At 53.6% G+C, this 17738-nt stretch overlaps 5 protein-coding genes across 5 annotated transcripts; 4 read left to right on the forward strand and 1 right to left on the reverse strand.

The window, feature by feature from the left end:
• Positions 1 to 21: 21 nt before the first annotated feature.
• J4E79_007618 (uncharacterized protein) lies at positions 22 to 1990 on the forward strand (the record flags this gene model as incomplete). Its single annotated transcript, XM_049356482.1, has 2 exons — positions 22 to 57; positions 230 to 1990. The coding sequence occupies 2 exons, from the start codon at positions 22 to 24 to the stop codon at positions 1988 to 1990; spliced, it is 1797 nt and encodes a 598-aa protein (XP_049208829.1).
• A 1243-nt stretch (positions 1991 to 3233) lies between these two features.
• J4E79_007619 (uncharacterized protein) lies at positions 3234 to 6101 on the forward strand (the record flags this gene model as incomplete). The annotated part of the gene is made up of 5 exons (XM_049356483.1): positions 3234 to 3273; positions 3332 to 3390; positions 3467 to 5693; positions 5740 to 5848; positions 5897 to 6101. The coding sequence occupies 5 exons, from the start codon at positions 3234 to 3236 to the stop codon at positions 6099 to 6101; spliced, it is 2640 nt and encodes an 879-aa protein (XP_049208830.1).
• A 3184-nt stretch (positions 6102 to 9285) lies between these two features.
• J4E79_007620 (uncharacterized protein) lies at positions 9286 to 9945 on the forward strand (the record flags this gene model as incomplete). Its single annotated transcript, XM_049356484.1, has 3 exons — positions 9286 to 9531; positions 9585 to 9836; positions 9880 to 9945. 3 exons carry the CDS (start codon positions 9286 to 9288, stop codon positions 9943 to 9945), a joined length of 564 nt encoding a protein of 187 aa, XP_049208831.1.
• A 5011-nt stretch (positions 9946 to 14956) lies between these two features.
• J4E79_007621 (uncharacterized protein) lies at positions 14957 to 16426 on the forward strand (the record flags this gene model as incomplete). Its single annotated transcript, XM_049356485.1, has 1 exon — positions 14957 to 16426. The coding sequence occupies one exon, from the start codon at positions 14957 to 14959 to the stop codon at positions 16424 to 16426; it is 1470 nt and encodes a 489-aa protein (XP_049208832.1).
• A 182-nt stretch (positions 16427 to 16608) lies between these two features.
• Positions 16609 to 17332, reverse strand: J4E79_007622 (uncharacterized protein; the record flags this gene model as incomplete). The annotated part of the gene is made up of 2 exons (XM_049356486.1): positions 16609 to 17143; positions 17208 to 17332. 2 exons carry the CDS (start codon positions 17330 to 17332, stop codon positions 16609 to 16611), a joined length of 660 nt encoding a protein of 219 aa, XP_049208833.1.
• Positions 17333 to 17738: the final 406 nt, after the last annotated feature.

Consider the following 17738-nt stretch of genomic DNA (forward strand, 5'->3'; position numbering starts at 1 on the left):
CGGCCCCAGGAACAGCGGAACATGGCGAGTTTGGAGCTTGGAATTGGTTATCCCAAGGTCACCAACCATGACATAACTACCCACCTAACCGCGCCATGCGTCCTTCGCAGCAAGAGACGACATGTGGAAACCGAACCTCCACGCCCGAAGAGGCACGATAGGACACCGCGTCGCCTGTATCTGCGCCCGCGCCCCCAGGCTGCCCCCAACCTATCACCACCCCCGCCAGCGACGCTGCTTCCACGAATACTTCATAACCCACATACCCTCGACGTCGCTGCATCCTGACTCGCGAGTCACCCAGCCTGCGCTGCACCACAAGCTCCCGCGCGACAAGAGCACGCCGTACAATGCGGACAAGTCGGGGCGGTCGCCGGCTGCCGTCGTGGGCACGTCGCGCGAGATGACCGTCGTCCGCATACCATTGAAGAGCGCAAAACACCATTTCGGCGTCTCCTTGTCGCGGGGGTCGCGGCCATACAACGAAGATGCGTTCCAGGCGGGCACCATTGACCTCCCCGCCTTCGCACGGCGGCGCCCCATCTCTCTGAGCAGAAAGGGACAAAGCGCAGACACCGAGGTCACACCAGACGTAGGCGCGAGTGGAGATCCGCAGGTCTTCTACTTTGGCGTCTTCGATGGCCATGGCGGCGCTGAGTGCTCCGGCTTCCTGAGGGAGCAGCTGCACGACTACCTGGAGAAGGCGACCAAGCAGTTTGAGCTCACCAGCAGCCTCGCACGGGAAAGAACCGAGACCCAGTCTGGCAACCCAAAGGCCAAGGGCGAGGCTTCTTCTGGCGACCGAAGGCAGAGGGACAAGGAAAGCCTGAATGCTATAGAAACGCATACGCCACCGGGCACAACAGCTATGAAGCCGCCACAGCCTGGAAGCAAAGACCAGCTACCAACCGCCGGCTCCAAATCTATGGATGGTCCAATCGAAGGCGTGGCTCCAGTGCGACAATCAGACAGCGTACGGAAAGCTGAAGAGCTCGAGCAGCAGCTGGTCAAACAATGGAAGGAGCTCGTAGGCGGATACTTCAGACGCTTCAAGCCCGAGTACTTCTCCATGTCCGCGGGCGGACGCGGCCACCCGGCTGAGAAAGAAGTCATTGAGAAGCGTCATACCAGCAATCCAACAATACCCGAAGACGTCAAAGAAGGCATCGGAATCGAGACCGTCCTCGAATACGCCTTCCTAAAAGCCGACTACGACTTCGTCGCCGCCCAAGTCGGCAAGAAAGAAGAAGACCCCGTCCGCGCAGACAAGGCTCTAAACGACGACGACATCCTCGGGCAGCCATCACGCCAAACCAGCACAAACATCGGCGGTACAAGCCGCTTCAAAGGCGGCAGCACATGCAGCGTAGCCCTCATCTCGACGCCCACGCCCTCACCCTTCTGGCACCCGTCCTCGCCATCTTCCCTCATAACCGCTCATGTCGGCGATACTAGGATACTTCTCTGCAACACCGCAACCGGGCTCGCCGTCCCCCTAACATCGAACCACCACCCCTCCCTCCCCGAAGAAGCAACCCGCCTCCGCCGCTTCGCCGCCTCCTTCGTCACCGACTCCTTCGGCGAAGAACGCATGTCCGGTCTCGCCAATACCCGTTCTTTCGGCGACATGGCACACAAACGGGTGGGCGTAAGCGCCGAACCCGAAATTCGTCGTATAGAACTCTCGCCCGCGGAATACTCCTTCCTCATCTTGTGTTCAGATGGTGTGTCGGGCCATTTGAGTGACCAGGAGATTGTGGATATTGTCAAAGAGGCCAAGACGCCGGAGCAGGCGGCGAGGGATGTTGTGGCTTTTGCGACGGAGACGAGCACGGGGAGTGAGGGGGCGGATAATGCGACGGGTTTGGTTGTTAGGTTGGGGGGTTGGGAGAGGAGGGGGGAAGGTGGATTGGGGAGTCTGGGGACGAAGGAGATGAGGGATTGGAGGAGGCAGGAGGCGGAGAATCCGAGGGCTAGTGGGAGGATGTGAGGGCTTTACTTGAGGAAGAGATTCTTTTGTATTGATGGGACTGCGGTGCATGATAGATGTTTGTTGGAAACAGGGTGGGTGGGCTGGATGCATTGTGTATAGGGATTACTATATCGATCCACCTATGAAAGAGCCGATATCTTGTCTACCGTCGTCGTGCTGTGAGACGCGATGCTGTGTATGTCTTTCTCACGGCCTGTAGCTATAAGGTGCATCTCAGAGAGAACAAGCTTTTCCGTACATATATGTCCTTGTCAGGGGACATGGTTCAAGGCTAGTTTAATGTTGAACCCTTTCCCAGTAGTACCAAAGAGCTTCCGCCAGATAAGGCTGGTATGAGCAACTCTGGCCTACTCCAAGGATGAACAGCTTGACACGTGAGCATTTGAGTTTGGCACACACTCGTCCATGAGCACATGCCCAAGCAAAGAGTCGTTCCCCGTATCCCTCTCCAGGCGTCCAGATGTAGGTTCAGCTGTAGGCTGCCTCGATGACTGGGAACTTCCAAGATGATGATGTTCGTGTACTAGAGTTTTGCATCGATGCGATTCGTCATGATGCGCGTGTATCGTCCAATAGCCTCGAGGTGATTGACGGGCTGCAGGTAGACGCTTGGCTTGGCTTCCAGACAGAACCACGGCGACGCGATGTAACAGTATCGAGAACTCAGGCTGCACAACGACTAGGCTGGATGTCATAACTCTATGCAGTGTCTGTGCAGGACGGTAGGACCCTCGTTCAGTGTCATGGCTCTCACAGGGCTGCATGCGGGAGGGCGAGCTCAATCTGGGGGGGAAAGCACGATGCGCAAGCGAGCCAATGCGCCGTTGCCAGGCGGGCGCCGCTCCTTCCTCCAACGAACCCATCGACGGTGCCTGAAGCAGCGGAAGAATAAATTTCTCACCTCACCCTCGCCCTCACGACGCCGTCTCACTGTCAAACGCCGTGTTTGCCTGTTGCTTGCTGCTCTTTGACTGGCTGCCCTTACGCCCGTCTCCTTGCACCAAAGTCCGCACTGTTAGTGGGGCAGACCCTTTAGGAGGAAAACAACACGTGAACTAGGCCTGTCTACGCTCGACCTTCTTTCGCTTCAAATTCCCTCCCTACGACGGACGCCCTCCGCAACCTCACCACTCCCTGCCTTCCTGCCGCACCACCTTCTGCTTCTCCCGCCACCGCGGCCCTTTAATTCTTCCCACCGCCAGATACCCCGCCTGAATCTTCGAAGCACCCTTCAGCAGTTATGGATATCAACCAGGTGTTGGAGGGGACCTACTCCGCCGGTATGCTGCCTCTACTGAGACCCGCACTTTTCTAGAAGCTCGACTGACCCTTCTGCAGACGCTAGCATCCGTAACAGCGCCGAGCAACAGCTCATCCAGGCTGCCGACTCCGACTTTGTGAGTCCCCCGCTGCCAGAAGGCTGCATGCCCCCCGAGACATAGCCAGAACATATCCACTAACGTCTATCCTCAGCCTCAATACCTCACCGTCCTCGGCGGCGAACTCGCAAATGAACAAGCCGCGCCCCAGATCCGACAGGCCGCCGCCCTGGCCCTGAAGAACGCCTTCACCGCTCGCGAGTATGCCCGGTTACGTCAGGTCCAAGAACGATGGCTCAGCCTCGACACCCAGATCAAGCAGCAGGTCAAGGACATGGCCCTGCGGACTCTGGCCACACCCAACAAGAATGTAGGCTCCGCCGCCGCACAGTTCATCGCCTCCGTGGCTGCTATCGAGATACCCCGCAATCAATGGCCGGAGCTCATGACCTCGCTCGTCGAGAGTGTCGGTCAAGGCAGCGACGCCCAAAAGCAATCTTCGCTTACCACAATCGGTTTCGTGTGTGACACAGACGACGTAGAGTTGAGGGACGCGCTAGCACAGCACTCCAACGCTATCCTGACGGCTGTCGTCCAGGGTGCCCGCAAGGAGGAGGCCAACAACGACGTCCGTGTAGCCGCCATCAACGCGCTCAGCGACTCGATCGAGTTCGTCCGCTCCAACTTCGACAATGAGGGCGAGCGCAACTACATCATGCAGGTCATCTGCGAAGCCACACAAGCGGACGACAGCCGCATCCAGCAGGGTTCGTACGGATGTCTCAACCGCATCATGGGTCTGTACTACGACAAGATGCGCTTCTACATGGAGAAGGCGCTATTCGGTCTTACCATTCAGGGCATGAAGAGCGAGGAAGAGGATGTCGCCAAGCTGGCCGTCGAGTTCTGGTGCACCGTCTGCGAGGAGGAAATCGCCATCGAGGACGACAACTCCCAGGCTCAAGCCGAGGGCTCCACCGAGCTCCGCGAATACTTCAACTTTGCCCGAGTTGCCACACAAGAGGTCGTCCCAGTACTGCTTGAGCTTCTTGCCAAGCAAGACGAGGATGCCGACGACAACGAGTACAACACTTCCCGCGCAGCCTACCAATGTTTGCAGCTCTGGGCACAGTGTGTCGGTAGCGGTGTTATGCCTCCAGTTCTTGCTTTCATCGAGAAGTACATCCGTTCAGAAGACTGGCACTACCGTGATGCGTCCGTCTCCGCCTTTGGTGCCATCATGGAGGGTCCTGAGGAGTCTGTGCTAGACCCCATTGTCAAGCAAGCTCTGCCTACTTTGATCGGAATGATGGATGACCAAAACATCCACGTCAAGGACTCCGCCGCATACGCCTTGGGTCGCATCTGCGAGGCTGTTCCCAGCGCACTCGACGCGCAGCAGCACCTGCCTCCCCTGATCGGAGCTCTATTCAACGGTCTCGCCAGCAACCCTAAGATGGCCGCATCGTGCTGTTGGTCGCTGATGAACTTGGCCGACAGGTTCGCGGGAGAGCCCGGTTGCACAACCAATCCATTGTCGCCCCACTTCGCCCAGAGCGTGCAGAGCCTCTTGCAGGTCACCGAGCGCGCTGATGCCGACAACACGCTCCGCACAGCCGCATACGAAGTGCTCAACTCCTTCGTCAACAACGCCGCTGGTGACAGCGTTCCTCTGGTCAATGAACTCGCCAACGTCATCCTGGAGCGTCTGGAGAAGTCCATGGCACTCCAATCGCAGGTTGTCAACGTTGAGGACAAGCTGACTCTCGAAGAGATGCAGACTAGCTTGGCTAGTGTCATCATGGCCATTATTCAGCGCATGGAGAACGACATCAGGCCCCAGGCCGACCGTATCATGCAGGCGCTGCTGAGTCTGCTTTCATCTCTACCTCCCAAGTCCAGTGTGCCAGACACCGTCTTTGCCGCCATTGGTTCGATCGCGACGGCTCTCGAGGAGGACTTCCAGAAGTACATGGAGGCTTTCTCGCCATTCCTGTACAATGCTCTTAACAACCAGGAAGAGCCCGCGCTCTGCTCCATGGCTATTGGTCTGGTTTCTGACATCACCCGATCTCTGGGTGAGAACGTCCAGCCATTCTGCGATGCCTTCATGAACTCGCTTCTCCACAACCTCCGCAGCCCTCAACTTGGTAACCAGCTCAAGCCAGCTATCCTGCAATGCTTCGGTGATATCGCACACGCCATCCACGGTGCATTCGAGACTTACCTGACAGTTGTTGCTCAAGTGCTGCAACAAGCTGGGCAAGTCACATTGACAACCGAGGGCAACTACGAGATGATCGATTACATCACCTCCCTCCGTGAGGGTATTATGGATGCATGGGATGGTTGCATCGTTGCCATGAAGAGCAGCAACAAGAGTAAGTTTTGTAATCCAAGACGTTGATCACACACTAACAGTTCTAGCTCAACTCATCGTCCCATACCTTGACTCCATCTTTGACCTCCTCCGCACTATCCAATCAGACAGCAACCGCACTGAGGCTCTCCTCCGATCTTCGTGTGGTGTTATCGGGTATGTACAGGTGTCCCTCTTTCAACATATCTCACTAACATCATTCAGTGACCTCGCGGATGCGTTCCCAGCTGGTGACTTCCGGGAGTACTTCCGTCACGAGTTCCTCACAGCAATGGCGAGGGAGACACGCGCAAACCAAGACTTCAGCGGTCGAACCCGAGACACTGCTCGATGGGCACGTGAACAGATCAAGCGTCAAGTCGGTACGTCGCTCGGCTACAACCCCTACCTCCGCCCCGCTCCTCTCTAGTGAAATCGACATCCCCACCTTATATATATACTCCAGCCCACTGACTTCCCCTTCCCAGGTGGCAACCAAGGCGTAATGGCCTGATTGTCTTGATACCCCTTCCCTCCCCCAGCACTGCTTGAACCTTGTGTTGGCCAAGATGTTGGATAACCTCTCTGGAGGTACCGTCTAGCATGTGGCTAAAGCATAGGTTCTAGCTCCCCCTCGCGTATCCCAGCACCTCGAAGCACAGTACGGAGCCCATCCGTTCGAAGAATGTCGTCGCGCACGGAACTTCGCTCCCCCGGGTTCATCGGTCTACGTCCCTCGCAGTTACCCGGAAATCCTTGATAGAGCAGCATCGTCGCATGCGTCCCGATTCGGAGGAGGAGGCGGAGTCGTTTCGACGCACGCCACTCGCTTTGGACATTGGGAATTGGTTAATGGTGTCTCAACCTATCGTCCACCCGCGGAAAAGACTCCAGGTGGCTGCGGTCATCCCGAATTTGCCTAAAGTCGACACGAAACGTATCCAGCACCCCGACCCCGCGACTCCCGATCCCAGCACCAATGCGCATTCCCCCCGTCGAACCCGAATCGCACAGCACCCTCTCCACAACCCAATCATGTAGCACCAAAAGTCTTGTAAGGCAAAGATAAAAGCTGTTATAGCTTTTTCTTTTTAGCCAAGGAGAATAATAGATTCATTCCCATCCACCCCCTTTTTTGTACACTCACTTCTTCTTTCTCTCCCCCTTTCGGGGCCTTCGGGGCTTCAACTTCCCAATCATAACATTGGAAATAGGCGTTTATACCACTTTGACTACTTTGATTCCGAAGTGGTTTGTTTCTGTGGAATGGGTATATTTGCTGGCCGGTGGTTTATAGTTGTAATGATTATTGCGTAGACTTGATGCTGATGTGTTTGCTGTGATGGACTGTTGATGTGGTGTTGATGTATCATAAGTCACGAGTAGTCTAACATCATCCACAGACTCTATGTCCCAACGCAACGTTCATCTTCCCTTCCCTATTTATAGTCTCACCGTCGCTTACCAATACACATGCATTTAATCTCAGAAAGTTTTCCAAAAAATACACGTCTGCTCGCAAGCATACCAAGCCGTCGCCGCTACCACCACCGCGCATCCACGTATACGCCCGTACATCCACCCCTTCCCTCTACTCACCACAAAGGTCGCCAGCACCAGCAAAAAAGAAGGTTCAAATGGCAAAAACATACAACAGCGGGGATTCGCTAGTGGTCACCCACCTAACTACTAATCCGCCAGTACACTGCTTGTATATGGCTGAGCGGACGGGAAGCCTAATTCTCAGTGTCCTATGGTCGTATGTGGAGGAATGAGTGATCAAAGTGTAAATATAGTGGTGTTTTGGGGTCGAGCGGCTCAGATGGACGCCGGGTTCGGCAGTTGCCTAAGCGAGAGAGGCTATGACCTCGTCAGCAGCAACGCGATGCCACGCAACTCAACGTTTACCTTCGCGCGAGACTACAACGTTCATGAATTTCAGAACTCGATCTTTCGCGTTCGCCTCCAGCGTAGCGCACGATAATTTGGGTGCCCAGGTGGTGGCTGCAACATGGCGCAGTCTGGAACCCCAAATCTCAGCCTCACGTTCAGCTCGCAATAGCTCCGCATCCCTAGCCTCCAGGGCTGTTGCAAGGGCTTCCGCAAACATGAACAACGCATCTCAAGAGCTATGTCTCGTAATTGCGTTGAGTCAAGAAATCGCCGCTGCCAGTCGCCCTCATGGTGTGTTCCCAGCTGTTGAGACGTCTGAGAGCAAGCAGACTCGATGGCATTGCCGCGAAGATGCGCGCGCTTAACAGTTTGGATGTCTAACGAGGCGGGGAAAAGAAAGGTTGCATAGTGGCGGTTATAGCTTATAGTCTGGCTTCCACAACTTCGACAGACGCTCAGAGTGCAGGTATGTCAGTACCTCCGACGTCCACAGCAGCTACTCCTTATCGGATCGGTTCTGCTAGTCCAAATGTACATTCGTCTACGCCACTAAAAAGCTACTACTAGTTGTTGACGCCTCTAGAAACTCCCATGTATCCCCGGCACCCTTCACGTCTAATTACTCTTCGTCCGTTTTAAATTACTACAGCTCCAACCTCTGGTATGCCTTTCTCTCCAGGAAAGTTCATACGCCAGGCCTGGGATGAGACTAGGAACGATACCCGAAACGCACGATGGAACGGAGTCCTTGTAGGGAAGATCTTACTCTCTCTTACTGTTCTGATCTGGGCAACCGGACTTGTCGCGATACCCATTGTGCTTGCGCTGGTACAACAGATCACAGGCTCATCACAGGTGGCGTGCACACCAGACGGCCAGTTCAACTTGAATCCAGGTCACTACAGCTACTGGAGTCGAACGGGCTTCTTTCAGATTACACTGACGTTTGGTGAGCTGTCATTCGAAAACGCTAAACTCATCGATGTTGCCTGGGATGTGGTGAGTAACGATACATTTTACAAGATGCGTATTGGCTGATCGGGTTAGGTTTTTGGTCGAGCTGGCCAAGCTTTACTCGCCTTCTTGAGCTGGCGGGTGTTCGCCCTGTACGTGACTACGTCGATGGAGACAGCACCAATAACGTATCAGTCGTATCGAGCTGTGTTTCTGGAGACTGGTCCGTCCTTGTGGTCGACTATCCTGGTAGTACGGGATTTTGCCTGTCGCAAACGTTTGCATTCCTTCATTGCGATGGTGTTCATGGTTATTACGATGATCTTCACGCTTTGTTTTCCAACATTTGCAAGCGCAATGACAGGATATACTAGCATCGTCAAAGCGTACGTGCCAGATCACCAAGATGGAAACTGGATTCGCTTCGACAGGTTTACTCAAGTTCTTTACGTAATCCACGATGGCGACAGAATTGGGCACACAAAGGAATATTTCGTCACCGACGGGGGGTACGGTGCGGATGCGGTGAGTATACAAGGAGACGGATATTGTGCTCTCTTCTCACTTGTCCCAGGAACCAACTATATCCGACGAAGCACTTGATGGTGGTTGTACAAGCCTGCGGTGGCCGTCCGAAGACTACCATTGGAACGCAACCTACGTAGCCTCGATCATGTCTAGCCGGAGCTATACGTACGAATGCCTAGTGCAAAACAATGTCTCCAAATGTACATGTATTTCATTCCGTTGAATGATAAACACCGCTAATGCGCACTCAAGATGCCGAGCAGTACGGTTTCAACGGGGTTTCACAAGAAGCATCTATCTTCATGAACCAGCCTCTCGACGCACCAGCTCTCAACATCACGACCTCGTATTTTTACGACCCGAGCTTGTATGGTTCAGCTACAGATTTCGCGAAGGAGGATCAGAAGAAAATACTTTGGATGTGGGCGAACGAGACATACGACTACGACTACCTATCTCAGAAAGGAATGTGTCAGTCAAGTGGGGTATGACATACTCTTCACAGCACCCCTATGATCCTTCACTAACTCACTGCCAGAGGATTTACCAATGGGGCTTCTCGTCGATCCAGCTCTTTTGCATGGATATTATGCTCCTAGTCTGGACAATCGGCATTGTCACAATGTGGTGGCGCGCTCAAAGTACCATGCTCAAGCGGGGCCGAGACTCTGTTGCAGGCACGCACAAAGCTGTGCTTGAGCTCGCGGCAGCAATGTCAAGAGAGCTCGACGTGGACGTTATCGACCACAAGACTGTCTCCGAAGAGCAGGTGCAAGAGCGTATCGCCGAAGTACATGGAGGACGCATTTCATATGACTCTTCACTCCTCATAGAGATGCAACTGCCCGATACATCGCTTCGGCGATGGCTGGTGGAGAATACGTGGTGGTATCTGGTGACCTTAGTGTTTGTGCTCATTTCCAGTTTCATATGGTGGGTGAATATCTGGTTCTGCATCTGGACGATTGGACCAACGGTTGGTCTTTTGTGCGCGCTTTGCATGGCGACGACGCTGAAGAGCCGGGGTATGATGGTTCTGGTGGGCACGATCTCATCGTCTGTACCGGTTATTATTCTTCAGGTATTGGCTGCCGTAGGACAATAACGAGATGTGTTTGCGGCCCGTTCGAAGTAGGTCAAGCACGATTCTATCCTGCGTGATGATCGTCTATTGGGCCATCGCAATGGAAGGTACGATGGTTTCCGGCGACGGATACAGCAAAGCTGATTCGATGCCCGATCGGTATGGTGGGCTAGGTGGGGTAAGGATGACGGATAAGCTGGCGGTTAATTCAGCTACTCAGCTGACCAATCCTCCTACATGAGTTTAATAACATCCTCAGATAAGAATAGCACCCTATTTAAGGGAAAAACTAAACACCTAAGAGCCTACATTAAGATAAAAGCTTACAAAGTTAGTAGCCTAACAGCAACGTAGGCTCCTAGGTGTTCAGCTTTTCCCTTGTATAAGGTGATAGTCTTTTTTTCAGGGCTGTGTTCATCGATTTTCTTCAAAATCTACGCTCCATTCTCTGTGATGGAAGGAAGACTCGCCGCAGAATTGTCGAACGTCGTACTTCATCCCCTTCCCGATCCCCGCAACTCTCGAACCCCGTGGATCGACAGACCACGGGAGAAAGTCAGATTGCCAGAAGATAGAATAAGGAATGTAGATCCAAATCTGTTCCCCGAAGGAACCTGCACCGAATGCCAGCAAACACTTCATAGTGTCTTGAAGACGCGCTGGAGCCCAGGCAGAAAGTGCGGACTTGGGCATGATGGGGATCTGCCCACCGACTGTCCCATTTGCAAACTGATCTTTGACTCCCTTCGTCTTGGGTATTGGACAACAGGATTCGTTCATCTAAAACTGAAAGTCAGAGGCCTTCAGCCGATCATCAAAGTATTGTATTTTGGGGGACAGAACTACAGAGACCCTGGTTTCAAGGGGCAGTTTCGCATATATGCAGAACAAAGTACGTTACTCACTCACTTAGTCACTGCACGCTCGCTTCTGATTTTAATCTTGATAGGCTCATACGCGTCTAAGTTTGTACCCTATTGGCGCGCACCATCATCCAATTTCTCGGATACTACATTCCAGAACATTGCTCGCCGAATCAAGAGCTGCGACGAAACACACACCCGCTGTCGGAACCTCTCCGCCCAATTTCCAGAACTAACGCCGCAATACTTACCTTCCAGAGTCATACATGTTGGCTCGGAAACTCGACAGCCGCATCTTCACATCACCCAAGAACAGCACGCCAGTCGCTATGTTGCGTTGAGCCATTGCTGGGGCAATATCCCACAAGTCAGAACGCTGAAAAGGAACATCGAGCGGTATAAAAAATCAATCGTCTTTGAAAGTCTGTCGAAGACGTTCCAGGATGCACTACATGTTACAAGGCGGCTGGGTATCGAATTCATCTGGATCGATTCACTGTGTATTGTGCAAGATGATGAAGAAGACTGGCTTCGTGAGTCGAAAAATATGGGTAGCATTTACACGAATGCCTACATCACCATAGCTGCAACTTCGGCAACAAATGGGAACGATGGACTAGACAGCGCCCGCCCTGTGACCAATTGGATCAGACTGCCTTGTGATGGTAGGGATGAAGATAAAGGACACATGTGGCTTACAGATGCCTCCTGGACTCCTCAAAGCGACCTCTATGACGCACCGCTGAATACGCGTGGTTGGGTATTACAGGAAAAGATACTTTCGCGACGTATACTTCACTTTGCCTCTTCACAGGTGTACTGGGAATGCAAGAAGCACTTTCTCGGAGAAGAAAGTGACTGCGGCATCGAGGTCAAAGATACAATTCATCAGGAACTATCCAAATTTTGGACTCATGTGAACGCCATTCCATACCCCACACACCCTAAGTACCTTCACAGTCATTGCAATCGGCCCATCACGAGACGAGCGCGCAAACAAGAAAATGCCATTCCATACATCGGACAATTACCTGTCGAACGCACAAATGACCTCCGCACAGGATATGCTGGATCGCAACTTGGCGAGTTCTACGAATGCTGGAGAGCCTTGGTTATTTACTACTGCGCCCGGAAGTTTACTGAAACGCGAGATCGCATGATGGCTCTGCTGGGTATTATCCAAGTTGTTGAGAAACAAACCGGGCTTTCTTGTGTCGATGGTCATTGGGATGATGGCTCGTGGCGCTTCGTGTACGAATTGCTGTGGTTTCCCAAAGGGCCAAAAGTCACACCATTACCTTATAACATTAAGCTATCCAGGCTGTGCTCGTCGTGGTCATGGGCATCTCTAGAGGGTGAAGTAGAGTTCAGCACCATCCGGGTCTCCGAAGACTTGAGCGAGTCATTCTACGACTGGGTTGATTATAGGTTAAAGCTCATGGCAATCGGAAGCAAAGTTCACGTTCCATGGGAATGCCATCCTCTGAAAGTATCGGGAATGCTACGAGCCTCACACAAAGGAAAGTTTAGGGGAGACATTCATTTCACTGGGGAGGTGTATGTCCACCCGAGAGAACGCGCCTTCCGAATAGTATCAGAAGCGATGAAGGAAGTTCACGGATTTGTGTGCTTCGACTGGGAAGGTGAAGAGCCAGAGCATTTCTATCTTTCTCCTGTGCACATGTCCGAAGAAACAGTATGTTTGGTCTTGGTAGAGCGAAACCTTGCTAGTATCATGGGGCGTTGTTTTGAGCGCGTAGGCATTGGGTACATCCTCGGTGTCAATTCCTGTGGTGTCGATTCCTGTACCTCCCGAGAGTGCGCCGACAGAATATATTTCGAAGCATGCGAAAGGGAAATATTCTATATAATCTAATTATGTCGTCTTTCTGGAAAACAATCTGGACGAGAGGAAGACACGGCGAAAACTCGGTTACAACGTCTAGTTCAAGGCTGCCAATATATGAGTGTGCCTGGAGTCTTTTGAGTGCAATAGCACTTAGCTGGACGGTTTATCTATGTGTACATAGGAACAAGTACTAGAGCTTACGTTGACTTTAGGTTGCCTACTTGGTATATTTGTAACTAACCATAGGCCGGCATATCTCGCGACGCAGCATGACCCAACACACATTATACTGAGCTTACGTCCTGACCACTCCTGATTAAAGCAACCACGGTCTAAACTGGCGGTACTCTGCCATCTCCGGGTTCTCCACCCTCTGCTCTACAGTCTGCCCGTTCTTAGCCGCCGAATAGTAATTACACCTACCCGTCGCACACGTCCAGAACCCCAACCTAGGTATACTCGTATGAGCACCTGCCTTGTCCTGACGACTAGCCACCCCGCAGTAACACTCCGGATTTCTGACGTCCATACCGCGTTCATCATCCCATGTTATCCAGCCTTTGAGATGGTCCCGTGCGCCTTGTCCTGCCCTGCCCTCACAGCGGACGCATTTGTAGTACGGCCGGCCTGCGTTGCCATTCCTATTGTTTTCCGAGACTTTGTTCCGGTACCTGGGCTCCCAGTCACAACGGCGACAGCGTGGCGTTTCTGCAAGAGGGAATTGCGGTAGTTGCGCTTCGTCCATAGTAGTTTGTATCGGATTATTTGTAGTTCTGGGTTAGCTTTGAACGTGCCGGTTGAGACATGCATACAGGTATGGTAATCTGCATATTTAAGCCTTACAGCCTCTTGTGAAACCACTCGCCTACGCATTGTATTCTTTGTTCCCCATTTCCAACTCTTTCCGCGCGCTGGAAGAACGTGGAAGATCATACTTGCCAGAGAAAGACATGACCAGAGCGAAGAAAGAACACATGGGTAGTTGCAGGATACCGCTGGAAAGATGGTGGCTGCTCTACAAGGCAGCCGATGGTTACGCAAACTAAACCGTCCTGCCTCTGCCGCTGATGGATTCAGAATGCTTCGGTTGATGGAACACTTGATAACACGGTGTGGGGAGCTTGTAGCCAAGCTGGGTTGAGTAAAACCTATCGAAGATCTCTCCTGCGTATCCCAGAGGAACGTTCAGGCTGGCCACGACCCGGGAATCGAATCTGGTCGTGGCTCAGATTGCGACAGATGCGATCTCACTTCGCAATAATGCTGTGATGGGTGGCACAAACGATCGCGTGGTTGCCAACCTTCACCACAGCCCAAGCTGAGGCTGCTTGTTTCGGGCACTCATGATCTCGCGATTGAGTCATAGGAGATTTACCAAGTTGTATGACAGCGCAACATGTGCGTAAGGCTGAATGTCGGTTCCCCGCTCAGCACCGCGGGACAGCCAACCAGACAAATGATTGTACTGTTGAAGGACCGACAGCATGAACACACGTACCAAGAGAGATCGGTCATGTGAAAAGGCAAAACAGATGGAAGAGCACATTGCGGTTCTTGGGATAGCTATAGTGGATGATGGTGCAGGTTATTGGGTAGTGCAAACGCTGATCGGCACCGGTCTAGCCTCGGCGATAGCGTGAGCGGCTGGACGATGATGGGATCACAGCAGTGGAGGAATGAGGCACAGGTCACAGCCGCTCAACACTTTCCCCTCAATCTCGGCCTCGTAGGGCGCGTAGGATTATAAGTTCTCTCTGCCCCCGTCTGCCATTGTTGGGCATCGATAGCACGCTGAATCATCCGCCCCGCTTCGCCAATCGCGCGCAACACGGTACTACTACCATCACGCCCAACGTCCCGTACCGTCCGCCGTATCGCTTCGCTGCCCCACAAACAGGCTAGCAGGCTATTTATCAGCAAGCGCCCGTCCGAAGTTGGACGAGATGGCCTCGCGCACTTCGACACCTTCGCGGTCGCGTTCCTCCTCCAACAGCAGCAGCTCTTCCGACACCACCATGATAGACGCGCCGCCGCAATCAGCCAGCCGCCCAGCGCGCCTCCGCAACCCTTCGCATTCGCGTAGCGCCGCACTCCCCACGCCTACAGCCTCCCAGATGCCGACCCACGAAGTTCACCCCGATCCGTGCTTCTCACTGCTCTTGTCTCTGCCGAGAGAACTCCGCGACCGCGTGTACACGTATGCCCTGGTCTCCAACACGCCATTCCTGTGGCCCGGTGCTGTGTCCCAATCGGCGTACAGCAAACATCGCCATGTCAGCGTGAACCTCCTCCGGACGAACAGGCAGGTTCACGACGAAGCCGTGATTGTTTTGTATGCACAGAACAAGTTTCTATTCACACATCCCAGCGACTGCAACATCTTCCGCGTCGTCACGTCGCCCGCTTCCGCAAACATAACGAGCGTGTACGTCCGCATAAAGGATAAGGACCTGCCATTATGGACACAATATATGGGAAGCAAGAAGGCAGAGAGGAGCCTAAGGAGTGATCTGCCTAAGTTGAAGAGTCTCTGGGTATTCCTCAAATTGGGAATGTGCCCACACTTTATGTCAGGCGTACTGGCGGGGATACAACGCCCAATGCTCGGACCCCAACCAGCGGGACACCTACCGGCAATTCAGAATACTGTGGGACATCAGATACACACCCTACAGCAACATGTCCAGAACGCCATAAACCAGGTCATGACTACCACCGGCGTGCAAATCGTCGGCGGCACAGGCGGCCATGCGCATACTCCTGCCAACGCGAACCAAGTCCCGCCTCCGCCTCCACCGGCGCCCGCGATGCCGTTCCCGCAATTCATGCAGGGGGCGTTGGGGATGGGTGGTCAAGCGCAACATCACCAACAAGCGATGCCAGCACCGCACGCCCACGGCCAGCACAACCACCCACCGAACCCCAGTCCGCTAGCACAACATCTCCAAGCCCAACAGGACAATCCCACCGTCCAGGTCATACACCCACCTGCTCAGCAAACACCACCACCTACAACCCCCACAAACAGCACAGACGCCAACAAGCTCTACTCCGGCATGATCCGATCCAACCGCTTCAAAGTCGTCACATCACTCTGCCTCCAACTCCACGACGTCCTACACACCAAACCCCCTCCGTCTGCGCTATCCCCCGTATCCTCCACTTCCATCACCCCTACTGAATCGTTCGGCACACGACTACGCCAAATCTCACAACATCGACTAGTCGCCCTCGATCGACCCTGGACTGATCCAACTACTGGTGCTAGCGCCACGTCCGGCAACCCCTCCCGCTCCCCCAGCGACAGCAAATCTTCCCTCCAAACAACGAAGACCGAGACCCTTCCACCGCCGCCCAACACGGAGATCAAGATCGTAACCATAGTACGACCGGGCAAGAGATTTGTCAAGAGGCTACTTGAGACTTTTCCGGATGAGCTGGAGGTTGATCCTGTGACGAAGGATGCCAGAACAAGGTTCAGGAAGATGCATGGGGTGGATGTTAGTTGGGAGTTTAATGGGTTGAGTGATGTTGAGGCGAGCAGCGCGGGAGGGGTTGTGGTTCCTTGGGATGGGGGGTGGTGAGAGGATGGGATTGAAGGGGGCAAGGTCAAGACAAGCTTGGTATGGTGGTTTGGACTTCGAGGGGATCATCGAGGCGCTGTATTTCGGCCGGGTGTTGCAACTTCTTTCATCTCGGCAACAGGACCTGGCCTCGTCCATTAGACTTTCATATAGCAAATCCCTAGCAGCGCAACACCCCAACCCTAGACATAAACATAGCAAAACGGCCCCCCAACCGTACTCATCGCCTCCCTAATCGTCACATTCCCAAATCCCACCCACTCCCCCAATGTAATAACATCCTCCAACGTCCCTGGCTCCCCCGGATCCCCCACCCCACTCGTCCCCCCCGCAATCGCCTCCTTCCTCCCCTCCAAATCCAAATTCTGCCACGTCCAATACACACGATCAACCATGGCATGATGCGCAAAAAACGCAGGATCCGCAGGCGAATTGATGAAATCGGAACCGGCATCGCCGCCGATGGTGTTGTAGCCGCCGACGTGGGGGCCCATTTTGCCCTGGGCGAATTCGCCGCCGAGCACGGTTTGGAAGGATGTGATGGTGGTGTTGTCTCTGATTAGGGCGGCGACGACGGAGTCGCGGGTTTCGGCGGAGGATTGGAGCGAGATGTCGCGGGAGAGGCAGCGCGGGTTGTAGCCTAGGCCGTTGGGTTGGGGGTTGGGGGTCGGAGGGGGGAGGGAGACGGCGGCGAGGGGGCCGAGGTTGATCTTCCAGCTGGTAATTTTATTAGCAAGTTGGTTATCTCGTGATGAGATAGGAAAAGGAGGGTAGTACGTACTCTTTGAATGGACCGGATGTTACGCAACCGCCTCCACTTCCGGGTTGGAGTTGGATGTAGCACTGTTCGGTTGATGGGAAACAGACTGAGGTTCTGTTCGCGATGTATGCGCCATCTCCTGACATGCTGGTGTCGCTGCCGTCGAAAAAGGGTGAGGCTTTTGGATTGTTTGCCCAGTGGCCCCTGATGGTTGGCGTAGATGTCAGTATGGGTCTTAAACAGGTCTAGATTGATCTTACGTACCAATTGTAATAAGGCTGATAGCCTTTATACCCGCATTCGTTCCGCAACATCTGCTCGAAAGCCCACGTATAATAGCGGTGCCAAGTTAAGAAGTTGGCCGTGCCATGGATTGTGAACGCTTGCTGAATGTGGGTGATGACGAGATCATCATATCGACTCCTTGCTCCTGAGGCGATGGCCGCGGGTGTCTGTGCTGGCAGTTTTGCCAGGCACTTTACTGCTTTGATATAGCTGCGCCTTTCGTGTTTACTCAAGGCTGACCTGCAGTGTGTGAGTTGGAGCAGAATG

Source organism: Alternaria viburni (assembly GCF_023758015.1).
Source record: "Alternaria viburni strain BMP 2772 chromosome Unknown scaffold_17, whole genome shotgun sequence".
Lineage (NCBI taxonomy): Eukaryota > Fungi > Ascomycota > Dothideomycetes > Pleosporales > Pleosporaceae > Alternaria > Alternaria viburni.